Source organism: Olea europaea, chromosome 18 (assembly GCF_002742605.1).
Source record: "Olea europaea var. sylvestris chromosome 18, O_europaea_v1, whole genome shotgun sequence".
Taxonomy (NCBI): Eukaryota; Viridiplantae; Streptophyta; class Magnoliopsida; order Lamiales; family Oleaceae; genus Olea; species Olea europaea.
The window spans coordinates 13,627,794-13,649,162 of NC_036254.1; the positions used below are offsets into that span (position 1 = coordinate 13,627,794).

At 31.9% G+C, this 21,369-nt stretch overlaps 1 protein-coding gene across 1 annotated transcript; it reads left to right on the plus strand.

Annotated features, from left to right (window-relative positions):
* Nucleotides 1-19,321: 19,321 nt before the first annotated feature.
* Nucleotides 19,322-20,741, plus strand: LOC111367536 (protein SENSITIVE TO PROTON RHIZOTOXICITY 2-like). The gene has a single exon (XM_022988474.1). The coding sequence runs from the start codon at nt 19,380-19,382 to the stop codon at nt 20,562-20,564; it is 1,185 nt and encodes a 394-aa protein (XP_022844242.1). The 5' UTR covers nt 19,322-19,379; the 3' UTR covers nt 20,565-20,741.
* The last annotated feature ends 628 nt before the right edge of the window (nt 20,742-21,369 follow it).

Below are 21,369 nucleotides of genomic sequence, written 5' to 3' on the forward strand. Positions count from 1 at the left end.
TGAAATATTCCTACAATTTGCTAAGGTTTTCAATTGTTTGCTTTGTCTTATTAGTGTTTTCCTTTCTAATAATAATTGGCAACTTTTTGACATTCAGTTATTAAGGCAATATTTCATTTGTTTTCCATCATTTCCCTGCAATTAAATCAAAATTTATTAACAACACAACAAATATTTGGATCAGGAAACCTTATTATAAATTAGGAAGAGCAATGTTCACATTGGTTTTAATATTTCTTTCTTTTCTTTCCTCCTTTTTCTTCTTTCGTTTTCTGCAATTTTTATATTTGTATCATGATCATGGATAAAGCATCTATAAATTTAAATTTTTAATTGGTGGATGTAACGATATCCAAATATATAATTGACTGAACCTTAGGACCTCCACTGGCCAACCACTCTGGGGTAGCTAGTAGCTTTAAACTTTTTTATATAACAAATTGTTCTGCAAAATATTAACTCGAGATTGGGGCTCTATGCGTCTCTGTGTGTGTGTGACAGAGAGAGGGGGGAAGAGAGAGAGAGAGAGAGAGTTGACTAAAGGATTATTGTCAAAATGGTGACGCACAAAAATTCACAATGATAAGAGAGGGACCCAAGTGGTTAGGAAACACAAAATTTAAGAATTCATATATGTCTCTATAGAAACAACGATAATGAATAGATAGCCATCGGCAACCAGTGTTTAACAAGGAATCCACCATTTGACCATGTGATTAGAGTAGCTCGCTGGCTCGCGCCTAGTGAAAACCTCATCTTAGCCACTCGTCAGCTGCAGGAATTAGCTCGCAAATCGTGTGAGTTCGTCATCGACTCGTGAACTTATTTGTAATTGATCAGAGAAATATTAATTTTACTTAAAGGAAAATTGGTGAGCCATGAGTGACTAGCCCAAAAAGGATCGAGTTGATGAGCAAGCCGGTTTGCGTAGTGGGCCTAGTTGAGCTAGACGATGGGCTAGTCGATGATTTGCTTCGACCCATTTAACACCTCCACCTGTGATCAATCTTCAATCAATCATGATTCATCTCCTAATTAATCATACAATTTGGATTCCTTGTTTGGCAAATATTATTTCTAAAAGTGAATATTAACTTGTTCAACATTCTATCGTCTTGATTAATGCTTTTTGATCTGCTGAATTAGATTACACTAAATATTATAATTATTGTAGTAAATTAGTAATTGTGTCGTAAAGGGTATCTTACATTGCTTAATTGAAATTGTAAACTTGAAATTCAAAGAGCAGGTGATGATCTGTAAAAGGGTGGTGACCATCACATCCTTTGGTTGAGTTGGAACTAAGCATATAATTTGGTTCTGGTTGGGAAAAAATAACTAATTTGACCATGGCAATATTTTCAAATAGGGTTAATGATCTTGTAATCTTCAAGCTAAATTAATTTAGATTGACAAACATAAAGTTGGTTTGAGAATTGATGATAAGATGGATTCGACTATAATAACAAATGAAAAAAGTTCAAAAGGTGCAAGTTTTTACGTTATAACTAAATATTTATTCTATACTAAATTAGATATATGTTAATGTGACGTTTCAAATTATGTTATTCTTGAATTGTTGCTATGTGTGACGACTTGTATGAAGCGTTTTCCTCTCACTCATACACCACGTCAGTTTTAAAACTAAGTACCTATTAATTCTTAGCATTTATACACATTATGGGATATATATCAAGGAATTAATCTTAGAGAAGGAAATTCCGGAAGTTAAAACAATTCCAGTTGAGATGCCAATTTCTATTGCTCGCACGTATGATCTCTATTCCCGATTCAAAATTCATATCTAGATATCTCGATTAACCATCACAATTTGTTAAAAGAAATGTCGCGTTTTCACGACGGTAATTGAGATTAATTTCTTTAAAGTCCAATCAATATGTTTAAGCTGGGAAAAAAAACCCCAAAACATCAAATTATCATAATGTAAAATTGGGATGACAATTGAAAAACGGGGCAGTCGTAATTACGTGTAAAAGTGTAGAGGTTTGAACAAATGAAGACTTAGATAATAAAACAAAGTTAGAAAATTGAAACGAAGCCTCGAGTGGCAGTATTTCTAGCGAGTAGGTAGAATCCGTATCTTTTCTAACAAGTGATTGACTATTAACTATCATTTCAATTAATTAGCAAAGGATAAAGATAGGTCTCTAGAACTATAATTTATTGCGTTTTCTTGTAATAATTGAAGTTTTATAGGTACATGTGTAAAACAAGTAAGCTAGAATTCAATCCGTTGAGGAAAAATCACCATTTCATCAAAAGTCAATTGGTTCTTCTCAAAGATACGTGTAATAAACTCTGTGTTTGTGTGTGTGTGTGTATGTGTGTGTGTGTGTGTGTGTGTGAGAGAGAGAGAGAGAGAGAGAGTATACAGCGTATGTAATTTGTGAGTGAATGTGCGTAATTTGTCCATGATACAGAAGCAAGAGTCACCACCTAATCCCCTGTTGTTATTAGATGCTAATCAAACTTTTCATAATTATCACTTCATTTTAGTTTAAATAATGAAGGAATTGTTGATATCTTGGGGATTTGGCATGAAACTAACCACGTATATGGACTTCTTAAACAGTAATTATATTGAAATCATCGTTTTTAAACGATATTACATGTTAAATATAAATGTCTCTAATTTTTGTTTATTTTCGCAATTATATCACTAACTTTTAATTAATTAGTGCATGCAACTTGTCTAAAATGATGGTTTCTATTCAAATATTCTATTTAGTGTACTTTAAATGTAAAGGAAGTACTTTTGTTGAAACATTTCTATTTGTTGTTTTTTTACTTATTAAAGATATGAGAGGCAAATAAGTCTTTTTATATTCTCATAACGGATTTATTGGAAAAGATGTACTAATTATTGTAAGGTTATGATAAGAATACGATAAAAATAGTTTGAGGATACAAGTACGAAAATGGACAAATATTGTAAGTCTTCAGTGCAATTAAAATATCGTGCACATAACCAATTAAGAAAATTAATTAATGAAATATTTAAATGAAAAATTAAATTAAATATTAATTGATTAAAATAATAATTATATAAAGCAACTAAATATTAAAAAATAATATATAAGACAATTAATGAAATATTTAAATATTATTTTTTATTTAAATAATTGATTAAAATAAATAAATAATTAAATAATGTAATTAAATATGAAATAAATAATGACCAATTTAGATAATTAATTAATGAAATATTTAAATAAGAAATTAAATTAAATATTTATTTTTTTATTTGAACATGTGATTAAAATAATAATTAAATAAAGTAATAAATATTTAATAAATAATATACATAACCAATTAAGATAATAATGAAATATTTATGTATGTTTTTGTTTTTTTGCTCTTTAATTTAATTTATTTTCCATTAATTTAATTCAATTTATGTGTGATATTATTTTTTTGTTTACTCTTTCAATGCCTGATTTGATAAATCTATTTCTTGTGCACATTAGCATAAAATTTGATTGGTTAAATTTTAGGATATAATATTTTATCGGGAAAATTGCAGCAGAAGTTCCTAATCTTTGAAATAATAGCAAACTTTTTTCAAACCTTTGATTTGTTGCAATCATCACCAATAACATTTTCGAACGTTACAGCTGAAGTCCCTTTGGAAGCTTTTGGTCTACAATTCTGTCAGTTGACCAAAAATTTAATTTTGATCGCATTTTTAATATTTTAAAAGGGGCAAAGGAGTAACTTTCCATTTATCATATTAAATAATTGAATTAAAAAATAAGAAATAAAAAAAAACACACACACACACATCAACGGATTTTTTCAAGCCACCAATTTCTTCTTAAGACTTTACGATTTCCATTCCATTGAATTCCTCCTTACTAATCATGTCGCAAATGCGGAGGTTCAAACTACAGTTGGGATCCTCCATGGTCTCCGTCGTGGCCTCATCGGCTATTTTGGATTTTGGCATCAGACACTAGAGAATTTCCTTCATTTTCATGTTGATCGTCCGACCCATCTAAGCGCGAGCGTCTTTATCCTCTCTCCCTGTGAAGATGATGCTAGTTTCAGCTTCGACAAATCAAGTTTTTCCATTTCTGGAATTTGGAATCAGATTTTGCAAAAAGGGGTTCACATGAAAAATTTTCAGTTTAGTTGGGATTCAATTCCTTTTTTTATCATTTGAAATTTATCAAGTCTCTTGGATTGAGTCACTAAGAAACGCGTGGCTAGGTGTCTGTCGAGTAGAAAAAGACCAAATCTAATCAATCTTGCAGGCTATTGGAATATTAAGTTGGTAGTTAACGTTTGTTAGAGTTAGTTACAGTTAACTAACCACTGTTAATGAGCTGTAATATTCTGTTAGTTTCAAAGTTCTATTTATATATGTTTTGTACGATATTTTCTACTTGAATAAAAGAATTCCCCTTTTCTTCACACTTTGTTCTTCAATATGGTATCAGAGCATTGACACCTTCTCTGACAAATTCAATTCTGCTTGAAGCTTCTATGTGATGGCTTCAGATATTCCAAATTTAATGTCAAATATCTCTTTATCATCAAGTTCAGCAGTTGATGATGGAACCAGTCCATATTATCTACATCACTCAGATAACCCCAGGACTTGTGCTCGTTTTGCAGCAATTGCTTGGGGATAATTACGTATCCTGGAGTCGATCGATGATGATTGCACTTTCAGTGAAGAACAAGTTAGGATTCATCAATGGATCTATTTTACGACCTAAAAATTATCGAGAATTACTCAACTCATGGATCCGGAATAACAAAATTTTTATATCCTGGATTCTAAATTCTATGTCTAAAGAAATTTCTGCAAGTGTTATATTCTCTGAATCTGCATATGAGATTTGGATGGATCTAAAGGAGCGTTTTTAGCAACGGAATGGACCATGCATATTCCAGCTAAGGCAAGAACTAATGAATCATACACAAGGTCAGTCATCTATCAGTTTATATTTTACTAAGCTGAAAACAATCTGGGAAGAATTAAGAAACTATAGACCTATGTGTACATGTGGAAAATGTGTTTGTGGAGGCACTAAAAAGCTAGCTGAGCATTATCAGACAGAATATGTTATGTCATTCCTGATGGGGCTCCATGAGTCATTTGCTTAGGTTCGAGGTCAGCTACTACTCATGGATCCCATTCCTCCTATCAACAAGGTTTTTTCCCTTGTTTTTCAAGAAGAACACCAGAGAAAAGTTAATATAACACCTCGATCTGATTCCATGGCTTTTCAAGTCCAAAATGATACTAGAAAGGCTGGCGTTGGACATCATTCCAACAGATTCCAAAAGAAGGAAAAACCTGTGTGCACCTATTGTGGATTCACAGGACATACAATTAATAAATGTTACAAATTACATGGTTATCCCCCAGGATATAAACCAAGACAAAGACCTGGAATGAACAACCAAACTGGATCAAGTGGCCATGTTCTGGCGAACCAGGTTTCTGATTTTGAAGTTGGTATGAATAAATCACAAGGAAATGTTGGAGGATTTATACAAACTCTCAATGATGATAAATATCAGCATTGATGAATATGCTGAGCAGTTACCTCAAGGCTGCAAAAATGGACATAGAGATCAATAATAATTCTGCCAATGAATCAGGTACCTGCTTTTCAATCTCAGTGAGTCCAACACTCAATTCATCAAAGTATTGGATAGTCGATTCATGTGCCACAAGCCACATTTGTTCCAATCATTTCGTATTTCACACATTGAATCATATTGATAACGTGTATGTCACATTGCCAAACCACACTAAAATCCCTGTGCATTCCATTGGAACTGTGCATCTGTCATCTGACTTGGTATTGAATGATGTGCTATTTGTTCCCCAATTAAAATTCAATCTTCTATCTGTAAGCTCATTAACCAAGAAATCATCTTTATGTGTCAAGTTTCTCATTAATTCATGTATCATTCAGGACTTGCACACATTGAAGATGATTGGTAGGGGTAAGAAGACTGCAGGCCTTTATGTGGTTGAAGCTAATTCTGATCCAGTTCATTCTTCCAAAATTGTTAAACACTCTTTTCTTCCAATAGTCAATAATGTTACTGATACAATTTGGCACAATAGACTTGGCCATTTGTCATTTCAAAAGTTGAAATTGTTGAAAAACCAATTACAGTTTTATTGTAATAAACAAAAGGTTGATGGTATTTTTCCTTGCTCTATTTGTCGTTTAGCCAAACAAAGGAGATTATCCTTTATTTCAAATAATCATTTGTCTGATGCTGCTTTTGATTTGATTCATTGTGATGTTTGGGGGCCATACCACACTCCTACACATGGTGGTCATAGATATTTTCTTACCTTTGTTGATGATTGCACAAGGTTTACCTAGGTATACCTTATGAGGCAAAAATTTGATGTTAGTTTCATCATTCCTAAGTTCTTCACTCTAATCGAAACCCAATTCCATAAACCAATCAAGAAATTCAGATCTGAGAATGCCCAAGAATTAAAATTCACAGAATACTTCAATGAGAAAGGGGTCATTAACCAGTTTGCATGTGTTGAAAGACCTGAACAAAATTCAGTAGTGAAAAGGAAACACCAACATCTTCTCCATGTGGATCGAGCTTTGTTCTTTCAGTCACGAGTGCCAATTCAATTCTGGGGAGATTGTGTACTCACAGCTACATTTTTTATCAACAGAACTCCATCACCAATCCTGAAAAATAACACCCCTTTTACTCTATTAAATGGTAATCTAGTAGATTACAGCTTTCTCAAAGTGTTTGGGAGTCTTTGTTTTGCCTCAACACTACCATTTCACAGATATAAAATTTCCCCTCGAGCCACAGCATATGTTTTTGTGGGATATCCTCCAGGCATGAAGGGCTATAAGTTGTATGACATTTCCTCGAAATCATTCCTTGTTTCCAGAGATGTTGTGTTCCATGAAAATCATTTTCCCTTCCACTCCATAACTCATACCACTGATCTCATTGACCCATTTCCTGACATCGTTCTGCCTCGTATTGCTCATGAACCAACACCCTATCATCCTTCTTAAAACACAACTACCACTATGCATCTAGATGAAAATAATAGTGATCATGTCTCCACTGATCTTCCTATCACCAATTCTACATCTCCATCCTCAAACTCAGATTCCATTAAGGAACAAGCAACACAAGTTAATCATCCCTCGTCCCTCCTACCTAGAAGGTCAAATAGAATCGTTAAAACCCCCCTCATATCTGCAAGAATTTCATTGCAATCTTCTGACAAATATACCTCCTCCAAACAATAACTCAATGTATCCTTTATCCAGGTCCATTACCTAAAATGCATTCTCTTCTATGCACAGAAATTATCTTTTAACAGTTTCCTCAAACTTTGAACCTCAATTTTACCACCAAGCTATACAATTTCAGCATTGGAAAGAGGCTATGGCATTTGAATTGACTGCAATGGAATAGAATAATACTTGGACAGTCACTACTCTACCTAAGAGTAAGCATTGTATTGGTTGCAAATGGGTATACAAAATAAAATATAAGTCTAATGGAAGCATAGATAGGTATATGGTCCGATTGGTAGCCAAGGGCTACACCCAACAAGAGGGCTTGGATTTTATTGAAACATTCTCCCCTGTTGCAAAGCTCGTGACAGTTAAAATGCTACTTGCTCTTGCCGCTAGTCATAAATGGAATCTCACTCAGTTAGATGTTAACAACGCAGCTCTTAATGGGGGACCTTTTTGAAAAGATATATATGGAATTGCCTTTGGGTTATTCTAAAGCAGATACAAAAGTTGCAAAAGGAGAACAACTAGTTTGTAAACTTCATAAGTCCATCTATAGACTTAAACAAGCATCTCGACAATGGTTTTCAAAATTTTCCCAAGCACTTATCCTTCATGGTTTTCAGCAATAAAAGTTAGACTACTCTTTGTTTACTAAAGGATCTGGGAACACGTTTGTTGCCTTGCTAGTATACGTTGATGACATCATCATTACAGGCCCGAGCCACAACGTAATTGACTCCTTGAAAACTTTCTTACATGGTCAGTTCAAGTTGAAAGACCTTGGGGTGTTGAAATATTTTCTTGTTCTTGAAATAGCTAGATCCCACAATGGGATCTTTCTCTCACAAAGAAACTACACGCTGCAGCTTCTTGAAGATACTGGCTTCCTAGGTTGCTAACTGCTACCTAACCAATGGACCCTAAAACTCGCCTTAGTTCTTTCGATGGTGAATTAGTTGATGATGCACCCTTGTATCGAAGACTCGTTGGACGCCTACTTTGCTTGACTATATCTCGACCAGATATGACCTTTGTAGTACACAAACTCAGTCAGTTTGTTTCTCAGCCACAACAACCTCATCTTGATGTTGTACATCATCTATTGAAATATCTCAAAGCTGCTCCAGGTCAAGGGCTGAAGTTTTCTGCCTCCTCTTCTTTACAGATTAGAGCATTTGCAGATGCTGACTAGGGAGCATGTCCTGATTCAAGAAAATCTGTCACAGGATTTTGTGTATTCCTTGGGGACTCCTTAATCTCTTGGAATGCTAAAAAGCAGCAAACAGTGTCCAAATCATCCGTCGAAGTTGAATATCGTGCATTGGCCTCCACAGCTAGTGAAGTTGTTTGGATTCATCAGTTGCTTCGAGATTTTCAGATTTCATTATCAGCTCTAGCCTTGATCTTTTGTGATAACCAAGCTGCAATTCACATAGCTAGTAACCCTATCTTTCATGAAAGGACAAAGCAAATCGAAATTGATTGTCATTTCATTCGGGATAAAGTAACTGAAGGATCTGTCAAGCTCATGTCAATACGCACTCAGCATCAGTTGGCAGACGTCTTTACCAAACCTTTACCAGCTCATCTTTTGTTCCCATTACTCTCCAAGATGGTCGTCACTGATTTACACCGTCCACCTTGAAGGGGGGGTATTGGAATATTAAGTTGGTAGTTAACGTTTGTTAGAGTTATTTACAGTTAACTAACCGCTGTTAATGAGCTGTAATATTCTGTTAGTTTCAGTGTTCTATTTATATATGTGTTGTACGATATTTTCTACTTGAATAAAAGAACTCCCCTTTTCTTCACACTTTGTTCTTCAATACAGGCGGTACCTAAGTCTGCAATTAATCACTAACTCTTCATTAATCAATATTTAATTATAATCTTGAAGAATATTAATACGGAGACAGAGGTGGAGGTGGCGGTGGCGATTGTTGGTGTGGATTTTGGATTTGAGTTGAAAGTGGGATAAGGGGTGAGAGGTGGAAGATAGGATGCGTGTGTGGCGTGGGGGGTTTAATTTAATTATTTAATATGATAATTGGAAAGTTACTCTTTCGCCCCCTTTTAAAATATGTAAAATGTGGTCAAAATTAAATTTTTTGTCAACTGACGGAATTGTGGACGGAAACCGTCCAAAGGGACTACAGCTGCAATCTTTGGAAATGTTAGGGGTGACGGTTGCAACAAATCAAATGTTTGGGGAATGTCTGTTAATGTTTTAAAAATATGAAGCTTCTGCTGCAATTTTCCTATTTTATTTATAATCTTTTGTGTATGGTTTTAATTAAATGATTATTTTAAATTTTTATAATTTTTTAAATTAATATTTAATTATTTAGTTAAATAATTATTTTATTTATTTATGTATATTATTTATCTAATTATAATAAAGTCAGGAAACAATTAAAATAAATAAAATAAATATTACGTAAATAATATATATAAACAATTAAGATAATTGATGAAATATTTAAATAAAAATGAAACTAAATATTAGATAAGTAATTAAAATAAATAATTAAATATTAAGTAAATAATATACGTAAACAATTAAAATAACGAATAAAATATTTAAATAAAAAGTTAAATTAAATATTAAGTAAATAATTAAAATAAGTAAATTAAATAACTAAAAGTAACAAATTGGGACTGCAACTGATTTCATATCTGTATTAGAAAACATAATTTGTTAAAAATTATAATTATGAGATAAAAAAGGGGGGCTTCAAAAAGCTATCCGAGGCCAGGAGTTGGCCTAGCAGGTCGTTGGGCAATGTTGGCCCAAGGGGCGGGCTAACTGTCAGGACTTGTTCAAATAAATTTTTTTTTGATTTTACATAAAAAAAAAATTATATATCTGTCTGAAATTCTAAAAATTTATCTGCCTATGGAAAAATAAGATTTAACGATTAAAACAATTTACTAATTCAATAAAAATGAAATTAATAATACGTAAATATACTTACCGATTCGAAGTGCTGGCTAGAAATAATATTTTTTTGCTGAGCGTTTGATAAATTTATGATATTTCAAGGTTAAAGGAGATGAAAAACGAAATGATTTTTATCTGTGTTAAAGTAAACAAATAAAAAAAGTGACTTAGTTTTGAAATTTTAAATAAGAAGTGTTTGAAATCTTTTGTAACTTAAAATGGTATGATAGTCTTTTAAACAATATTATATTTTTGTAATTGTGTAACAACGTAAGCGTAATTTTGTCTTTTACACATTAAGAGATCATTGTGGTGAATGGCAAATATATTTTGGTCAAAGTAAAAAATGGTATGTATGACTTGGCCTCTTTAAAAAAATTGGGATAAATATAATTATTTTTTCTTAAAACACTTCAAAAGTCTAAAATCTAGGAGACTACTATTTTTCTTATTAATAAATTAATTATAAAAATATAGTTTTTAGTTGATTTATAGGTATGTTAGAACTAACTCATAAAGTGACCAGAGTATCATGGCTGGCTCGTGAAAGTGTACAAGTCAATTTTCAAAATTTCATAAATCGTGAAATTGTATCTAATGTAGTAAAATAATTTAAAATACACGATAAAACGAGGTATACCTAATATAAATATTCACAAGTACCCATATCACTTGCAAATAATTCATTATAATCAAGAGGGTGCACATGTTTCAAGTATATTTTGGAATTACAACATAAAATCTAACAAGTACACATTCAAAATCAACTAATTAGCAAACTTCCTTATTTCTTGTCCTTGTGTAGAACAAAAGTGAGTTAATTGTTCCAATGGTCCCTGAGCTTTGGTCCATATTTTTTATTGGTCATTGAAATTTAAAATACCGAGTTTTGGTCAATAAAATTAGGTCAATGTTTTCGATTGCTCACTGAAATTAGATCCACGTCTTAGATTACTTATTGAATTTTAAAATGTCGAGTTTTGACCACTGAACTTTGGAATATGTTGTATGTCACTCACTAACATAACTGTTAAAACTTTGAAAAATATCAAGTTTTTAAAATAAGTAATGTACAATATTTTTCAAAATTCAGTTAGTAATGTACTACATTTTTCAAAGTTCAGTGAACAATTGGAACAATTAAAACTTCAGTAGTCAATCAAAGACATGAACCAAAGTTCAATGATCATTGGAACAATTAACTCAACAAAAGCTGCCATAAATTATTTTTAGGAAAGCTTTAATCAAACGTCATTTTTCTTTCTGAAAACGTGTATTGTTATTTTTGATAATTCAAGGAGTGTAAAATATTTTCAGAAGCCCTCATGGCTTATTTTTTTCAAAAGAAAAGGCTCCTAAGAAAATCGAAGACTTACCAAAATAATCTGCATAAAAACATGTAAGAATGTCATTTAGCACATAAAACAACTGTTAAATATATTTTATTTGGGTAATTAGCACAAAACGTCATTTCCTTCCAATGTTATTGTGCAAAACATCTATACCTTTCATTCTTTTTTTATTATTTCCGCCCCTATTTTCACACTTCATAGTGGAAAAGGTATTTTCATCAAATTTCACAGTAAAAAAAAATATAAAATGATAAATATACCATCCTATTTAAATAAAATAGAAAAGAAAAGAAAAATTAAAGAACTAATTGCAATTATACTCCCAAACTTTTTAAAAACTACAAGTGACTTCAAATAAATAAATTATTAAAATGGTACTTTGCACAAAACGTCCTTACCTTTTAATATTATTATGCAAAACGTCATTATCTTTCTTCTTCTTCTTTTTTTAGCATTTTCACATTTCACTGCGAAAATCATTATTTTCATCCATTTTTTCTAATTAAAAGTTGTAAAAATGATGAATATACCCTTTTATTTAAATAAAACAAAAGTAAAGAACAAATTGCAACTATATTCCTAAGTTTTTAAAAAAAAAGTACAAATAAATTAAAATAAAATAAAATAAAACCAAAATAAAAATTAAATTCTTTTTTAATTATTTATTTGGAATTTATTTTTACTTTTTTGAAAAATTTGGAAGTATAGTTGCAACTAGTTCCTTATTTTTGCCTCTTTTTTTTTTGTTACTTTTTTATTTAAATATGATGGCATATTTACCATTTTACAGCTTCTAGTTGAAGAAATGAATAAAAATGATTATTTTTGCAATGTAATGTGAAAATAAGGGTGAAAATACAAATAAATAAATAAATAAATGGAAATGTTTTGCACAATAATATTGAAAGGTATGAACATTTTGTGTTAATTGTTCTTTTAATAATTTATTTGGACTCATTTGCAGGTTTTTTAAAGTTTGGAAGTATAATTATAATTTGTTCTTTAATTTTTCTTTTCCTTTTTTTATTTTATTAAAATGGGAGAGTATATTTGTCAATTTGCATTTTTTTTGAGAAATTAGATGAAAATGACCTTTACGCAATCAAATATGAAAATGGGGGTGAAAATGTCGAAAATGTCAAAAATTAAAGGTAAGGACATTTTGCATAATAACATTGAAATGTAAGAACGTTTTGTGCTAATTATTTTATTTTATTTTATGGAGAATTCAATAAGAAAGGTTCGATCGTAAAGATATATGAAAATATTGATGTGTAAATAAATACTGTTTTTTTATAATGAAATCATGTTTACATAATAGGAATAACAAGCAAATAATGTTAAACTCGAAAAATAGAAAATCCTGTCGAGTTGGTTGGTATTTCAGAACGTACGTATGGACATAGTGACTTAGCATGACCTATACTCACCCTTGTACATTTCACCAAATGCATAAAAATAAACTCATGCTTATTTTTTTCCAACACACTTGACCCAATATCTGTATGTCTATTTATGGGGGTGTGATGTTGCTAAAAGCTAATAAGGCTGATGAACTCTACAAAATATGTGATTAAAAATGAATAAAAGTTATAGATCTCCTAAAATATATGATTAAATTTGAAGTTTGACTAACTTTTTAACAAACAAGCGCTTTAGCTTTAGAATTTTATCTTACAAACAACATTATCTGTAGTGGTACATGTCCTTATATATGGATTATATTTTCATATATGAAAAATATGAGATTTTAAGCCTAATATGCCTCGCAATATAGTTGCTCATTCGAGAATATCAAATCAATATTGAAATTTGGCCTATTTAAGTTTTAGAATAATGTTATCTGAATTATGCTAGATGTGCACGTTGGTGTACATCCTCAATGACATTCTCCCCTAATGGAGAGAATCTATGCAATGATGTGATGTGTATCTTCAAAATCAATAATGTGTATCATGGTTGATGTTATCTAGCATTAGCCTACGTGGCATTTCGTAATGTGTTCAATTGAAAATGAAATTATTTGATTCATTTAATTGTTCATTTCATTCAATAACATTTAATACCATCTAAACTGGTGTTGTAACAAATGAAGTAGATAAACTCTTTTATATTTAAACAACATTGAAGTTTACTCTCAACAAAGTGAGGATTTTTCATAGTGAGGTCCAGAACATACAACTAATATCTTAGTAAGTATACTTTGAAAAACGGTACTCATATTTTAAGTACTTAATAAAAATCTATTAAATAAATAGGTTGTTCAAAATAACCACTTCATAGATAGTAACTTCTCATTTCTTCAAATTTTATAACATTGTAGTAAAGACTTGTGTGTCAATTTGAAGTGAATGGTTGCTATATCTAACCCCTATGAAATGAGCTTGTTTAGTACCGGGTTCTTTTGGTGTTGAAATTTATATGCAAGGCATCAAAGTCATGAAATAACATTAATTATTTATAGGAAAATGCTTGCTGCACAGAGTCTGTTGCACAGACCCCGTACAGGACATCTCACATGGTGAGTGGACCCCACATGTGAACCCCATGTGTATGTACATGTACAAGTGGTAGCACAATTGTAATTTATAAGGATGTAATAAAATATTCACTCCACGTCAACAGCGGCTATTGCCACTAAACATTTGACCTAGTAATATTTGCATTTATTTGCCAGATTTACTGCCTGGGGGACCTAAAACTTCATTGGCTGCTAGTCTCGTCCTGTGTTATTTAATTACTTGAGGCCAAAAAGAAAATGAATAAAATGCATGGTCTTGCTCGATCATAACCGACACAGAGGAGTGTCACCAAATACTCACATTGGGAAAAGAGAAGTTAAATTATCCTTCATCTGCGTTCTAATAACTTTCAAAGCATAGAATTTTGGATAACTTAGAAACTAAAATTTCGTTGAAGTTCCCACTTCCCAAGCACTACGCGGATCTCTATTTGAACTTTTCCATGTGAAGTTATAATTGTAGGCACACCTCCAAAATATTCATTCAACGATCTTTTGATTTAATTTTGAACTAACTTCTTCACGAAGATAAACTTAAATAAGGAGAGCGGGACACCTATAGAATTTTATGCGTTGTCTGACTTGAGCACCCAAAGTAAAATATTGTCAATGGTCTTAAAAAAATGTTTCATCTGCCTAATGTGAAAGACTTTCCATATGCCTAATTTCAGTCTTACTCTAACCTTGAAATGAGATTGGATAAAGAAATCCAACTCTAACTGATGATAAAATGACCAAAGTGGTAATCTACCCTTTGATCGAGTGGTATTTCTATAAATATAAAAATGATTGAGTAGGAAATTCTTTAATTTGCTTCGGTCAAGATTGCCTCAACTTCTTAGGCACGTGATTAAACGACCCAACATCTTTTTCATTGACTAAGAAGGTGTTTAGTAGGAATTAAAATTAGATTTTTAGTAGATTTTGATGTAAGTTTTTAAATTGTGTGGTTGAAAAATTGTGAGATTCATAAAAGATGTGATTCATATTAATCTTTCAACCTTGATTTAGATTAAAATCAAATTTTAATTCAAACCTTAAATGTCTGTTGGTAAGTTTAGACCTAGAATCACATGACACGCTAATTCTTAACAAAAGCCCAATAAAGCAAAATAAGCTGCAATGTGTCTTCAAGTACCCATTACTTATAAGCCCACATATCTTGGGCCGTTGTTGGTGGACATGGGTTCTTTTACGTGTGAAGGGCCCAACTTTTGAATTGACTCTCGCTCCTTTTGTGTTTTATTTTAGAGTTAATAGCACAAAACATCCATACATTTGACAATTATTGCTAAAAACGTCCTTACATTTCATTTTTTTGCACTTTCATCATTATTTCAACGTTTCATTGCTAAAAAGACATTTTCACCATTTTTGAATGTAAAATGACCAAAATACCCTCATATTTAAATAAAACCAAAAAAAAAATTATAAATTACAATCTTACTCCTAAATATTTTAAAAAGTGCAAGTGAGTCCAAATAATTATTAAAAGGTCTAATAGCACAAAACGTCTCTACGTTTGGCATGTAGTGTACAAAACGTCCTTACATTTCAAATTGATGGAAATGACCTTTTTCGGAATGAAACGTGAAAATATGGATGAAAATGCAAAAAAAAAATTGAAACGTATGGATTTTTTCGCAAGAAATGTCAAACGTATGGACTTTTTCCACAAGAAGTATCAAACTTAGGGATGTTTTGTGCTATTAGACCTTATTAAAATTGAAACCATTGCCAAAACGCCGAACATCTATACCATTTCCAAAATACCACCATCCCAACTCCGGCGGCACTACTTGTTCTGAAGATATCCATGTCATTTTCAACACAGCAATTGACTCTACTTACCGGGACGCTTCACTTCATGATCTTAAAATATCAACAGATGATTCAGAGGTATGGAAGTTCGGTGGTTGGGGCGATGTTTGGTCAAAGTTTTTTCATTTCTAAGTGGCAGTCCCATTTGAAGAAGAAGAGACCATGAATAGAAGCACCCTGATGAGTATAGTCGATTGGTGTGTTGGAAATGACATGAATTTATACGGAATAGGTGGTGCTGCCGGAGTTTGGGTGATGGTATTTTGGAAATGGTATGGAGGTTCATCGGGTTGGCAATGGTTTCAATTTTAATAAGGCCTATTAGCACAAAACATCTCTACATTTAACACTTCTTGCGGAAAACGTCCCTACCTTTGACACTTCTTGCAGAGAATGTCCATACATTTCAAATTTTTTTTTTTGCATTTTCATCCCTATTTTCACGTTTCATTGTGAAAAACGTCATTTTCATCAATTTAAAATGTAGGGACGTTTTGCACACTACAAGCCAAACATATGGACGTTTTGTGCTATTAGGCATTTTAATAATTATTTGGACTCACTTGCACTTTTTAAAATATTTAGGAGTAAAATTGCAATTTATTATTTATTTTTCTTTTCTTTTTTTGGTTTTATTTTAATAGTAGGGTATTTTGGTCATTTTACATTCAAAAATGGTGAAAATGACTTTTTAGCAATGAAACGTTGAAATAAGGACGAAAATGCAAAAAAAAAAAAAATGAAACGTAGGGATCCGCAATTAATGTCAAACGTAGGGATGTTTTGTGGTATTAATCCTTTTATTTTATTTTACTAAAAAATTACTTTTTGAAAAACACGTGATTAATTAATAGCACTTGTAAATCCTATAAAAAACTATACAACTTTAAAAAGTAAAATTCTGGAAGGGGTGAAACCCATACCGAATCTCACTATTTGCATAGGTCCAATCGAATGTGGGTTAATCCAACAAAATATTTACTTCGATTTTCTTGCCATTATTTTCTATCGTCATTTCACTATTATTAATGAGCAATTATTCCTGAAACTTTTTATAGCTACTATCATTCATTAATTATCGTAATCATTGATAATAAGTTTAAGTAACTTGTTGGTTTTTTATTTTACTAAAAAATTACTTTTTGAAAAACACGTGATTAATTAATAGCACTTGTAAATCCTATAAAAAACTATACAACTTTAAAAAGTAAAATTCTGGAAGGGGTGAAACCCAAACCGAATCTCACTATTTGCATAGGTCCAATGGAATGTGGGTTAATCCAACAAAATATTTACTTCAATTTTCTTGCCATTATTTTCTATCGTCATTTCACTATTATTAATGAGCAATTATTCCTGAAACTTTTTATAGCTACTATCATTCATTAATTATCGTAATCATTGATAATAAGTTTAAGTAACTTGTTGGTTTTTGTTCTTATAAAAATAACTTATAATTTGAAGAAAAATATGTTAGTAAGTTTACTGAATAATTTACTTTTGTAAGCCAAAATCGATGAAAATTCTCGGCTCTCATCCATTAGCTAACTCAGTAGAGGTATCAATTGAACCCGTAGTTCGAAATTAAGCAATGTGATAAGAACATATTTAAAAAAAATAAAAATATACAAGATAATCTATATTTTAGAGGTCAATACATAAAATAAGTTTTTAAAAATTCGATATTTTAACTTTTATAATAGAGAGTAGATTTTGACTTACAAATTTTGGAGAGTCAAACATACAATCTATTCTTACTTTTTAATTATTGTATTTAATATTAACAAATTTCAATACTCTAATTCTTAAATTGATTAAGCATTAACATAAAACAAATATTAAATAAGCAATTAGTCTTATGCTAGGATTTGAATGTCCAATTCGTTATTTATAACATTTTTTTATCTATTTCTTAGACGTTTGCTTGGAAAGGAGTCTCATATCAGCGCAACTCTAACGTTGAATCCTTTGTATAAATTTGATACAAGTTAGAACAAACTCTCAACTTCTAGTAAGGAATTTAATTTAAGATATGTAATATGCTGACTTAGCCTAATAATTAATGCGTCCTATTTATATCTAACAGTTCTTTCAACTAATTTTTCAGAAATATCAAATATTATTTATTTTTTGTACTATAGTTGGAAAAATTAAAAAAAAAATTAGATAGAAGGACAAAATAAACTTGAAAGGTGACAATTTATGCGCATTTTCCTATGTTATTATAATCATTTAATTTATTTATCATAAAGTTGGTGGGTCAAACTGCTTGATAAATTTGAATTTTAAATGAGAAATTATTGGGGGGCAATATAGCATATTCTAGTTCTAGGAAGCTGCTAAAATTGCTTTTGCAATTGGCTACTTCCTCTGTCATAAATCATAATCATTGTTTGAATGTAAGAATAAATTAATCTAAATTAATGAAGCAACAGAAGTTGGGGCCACGAACCCAACTTCGTGAATTTCTCTACATTTTATTATACGGTTGCTCATTTAATCCCTGTGGATTAAAATTATTTTCTTCATAAATTTTGATAAAATATGTATTTAAAAAATTGTGAATTTCATAAATCATATAGTTAAAATTAATTATTAAATTTAATTTCAATTGAAGTTTTAAATTTTAATCAATATTAAATATGGACTTAATACCTCTTACTTCTGTACACATGTTCTTGTAATTGATTACGAAAATTAGAATATTAGTAAAAGCGAAGTTTTATTGAAGGTTGACTAAACTTTCCATATGAAATCTAGGCCACGTTTGATCTCCAACTATTTGAAATTTTAATGGTTGGAACAATATTTTTCAAAGGATTTGTGATTAAAAGGAAAAATTTTGGGATTACCTATAATATTATTTTATTGAAAAATGTGTGATTGATCAGAAAAAAGAATAAAATATCTAGGCAAATAATCATCTAATAGCCTAATTGCTACTTTAACAGCCTAATAATCACGTATTATATACTTTCAACAATTTTATCAAAATCTGTTAAAAATTTGATTTTAATCTCCATGCACTAAATAACATTTTGCCATTTTGGTTGAATTTGTAAATTTTAGCCCTCATTTTGTGGAAATGAAAATGGGTGGAATAATATATTTTTTTTTTTTTGAAAAATGAGTAGTTAAAAAATAAGAAAAAATTTTCGATTTACGTATAATATAATTTTATAAAAAATTGTGTAATTGAAAATAGTTGAAAAAAAATGAAATGTAATAGAATGAAAGTTAATAAGGGTCAAACGGGGCTTAATTGGATGATACAGATGAAAAGGGTCCTTTCGACACGTGTTCACTTAAATCGTGTGCCAGTTTTAGCCCACTTTACCATTGACAAAGTCAATCCTGCCACCTCCCCGACTCAGTTGCATAAAATCCCAATATAATTAGGAAGCCTTTTTTTTCCCTTCACTTGTTTGCCTTTTGTATATTTTCTAACTGCAAAAATGTCATTTTTCAACGACTTACGTCATACTCCGGCCGCCACTAAGCCACCCGGAGCCACTACCTTTTCCGCCGCTGAGGTGGGCGGGGCGAACTCAAAAATTCCTTTAATGAACCTGTCAATAGTCCAAAATCGTATGGACTCTCTTCAGAAATTCCTCTTCGATTCGGTCAACAGCAACACTTTGTTAGACCAAGCCAAAATGAACATCGTTTCGTCTGAGATCGAATCTGCTATCCAGCAGACTATTGTAAATGGTGCGGCCCTTTTGTCCAGCTCCACTGCTTTTCCTGTATATACAATTCCGGAAGAAAATGATAAGTTGAAATCTTGGGTTTTGTCAGAAACCCCGGATCCGGAGCCGGGAAAATTTCTTGCAACGGGTAAAGAGTTAGCGGATGCAAAGGTTGAGATTCATATCGACGATGATTCTGATGAATTTGAGATAGTAGAGCTCGATGCTGTAGAGCTCTTGGCGGAGCATGTTCATTTTTGTGAGATTTGTGGTAAAGGATTCAAGCGCGACGCGAATCTGAGGATGCATATGAGAGCGCATGGGAATCAGTTCAAGACCCTTGAAGCTTTGGCCAAGCCCGAAAAGGCCGTTGATTCGACTAGCAGGAGGACAAGGTTTTCTTGCCCTTTTGCTGGATGTAATAGGAATAAGCAGCACAAGAAGTTTAGGCCACTGAAAAGTGCGACTTGTGTGAAGAACCACTTCAAGAGAAACCATTGCCCGAAGATGTATTCGTGTACCAGGTGTAACAAGAAGAGTTTTTCGGTTGTATCGGATTTGAAGAGCCATTTGAAGCATTGTGGAGAGATTAAGTGGAAGTGTACTTGCGGGACGAGCTTTTCACGCAAGGACAAGTTGTTTGGGCACATGGCATTGTTCGAGGGACACATGCCGGCTGTGTTAGATGAAGGGGACGAAGGAAAGGAGAAAGGTGTGGCAGCCTTGGTAGAGGACGAGGAGGATGAGGAGATTAATGTTAAGGAGGAGGAGATTAATGCTAAGAATGTGGAGATGGCAACGAATGGTGGATCCAATAACAACAACATTATTTTTGAGGGAATTCTTGACGGTATTGATTCAACCGACAATTATTGGTTCCAAGATGTGTTTAATTCTCCTAATGCTATCAGCAGTTTCGGTTCTGGAATGGATGTTTTCTTTAACTTCTGACTTGGAGGAGGTACCTGTTCTTTGTCTGGCATGTAATCCCTGTTGTTTTAGAACTTAAACTGTATATTTATTGTTTTCTTTGTACTAATAAAATGACTGTTTCCGTAGGAGACATTATTATGTTCATTTGATCTGTCCTATTAGTTAATAAATTCTTGATTTGACTGTTCTTGTTTATATAATAAGGGATGTATAGTTGCCAGTTTCAGTTGAAATTAATCTTTTCTAGGTGGAGAAGTCGTTCATAAGTCATAACACAGTTTATCAATTTGCCATTGAGATGAGGAATTGTTGAAGGGTTGGTTCTGTAATCTTAATATTAGAGTAGTAATGAGAAAATCACTTAAGTGGAGGAAATGGAACAGAATAGATAACTTATAACTTTATGTATTTGGATAACTTGAATGCTAAATTGTACAAAGAATATCTATTGCGTAATGCATTTGGTTTTCTTCATTCCCATTCATTCTCCACAGCTCATTAGAATTTAACATCGATTCTTTTCCTTCCATCTCTTCCCTTTCCCTAAATCTGCCCAAAGATTTTGAGAACTCGGACTCTTAATCTCGATGATTACATTTAGACCACTTGCATTTATGTTTATCTATGAGTTTTGTCGACATTGAAATTCGTCGTTGGTTTATCACATCAACAAGAAGTCGTTAAACCCTGTTTGGCCTGTAGCACATCTAACGGTCAGATTGTTCGGCCACCATGTTACTATAGTATATGATACCATGTTACCGTAGTGGCTGCGTCATTGGAAGAGTTACAGACATATGGCTGAATGAGGGAGGCCAAGATG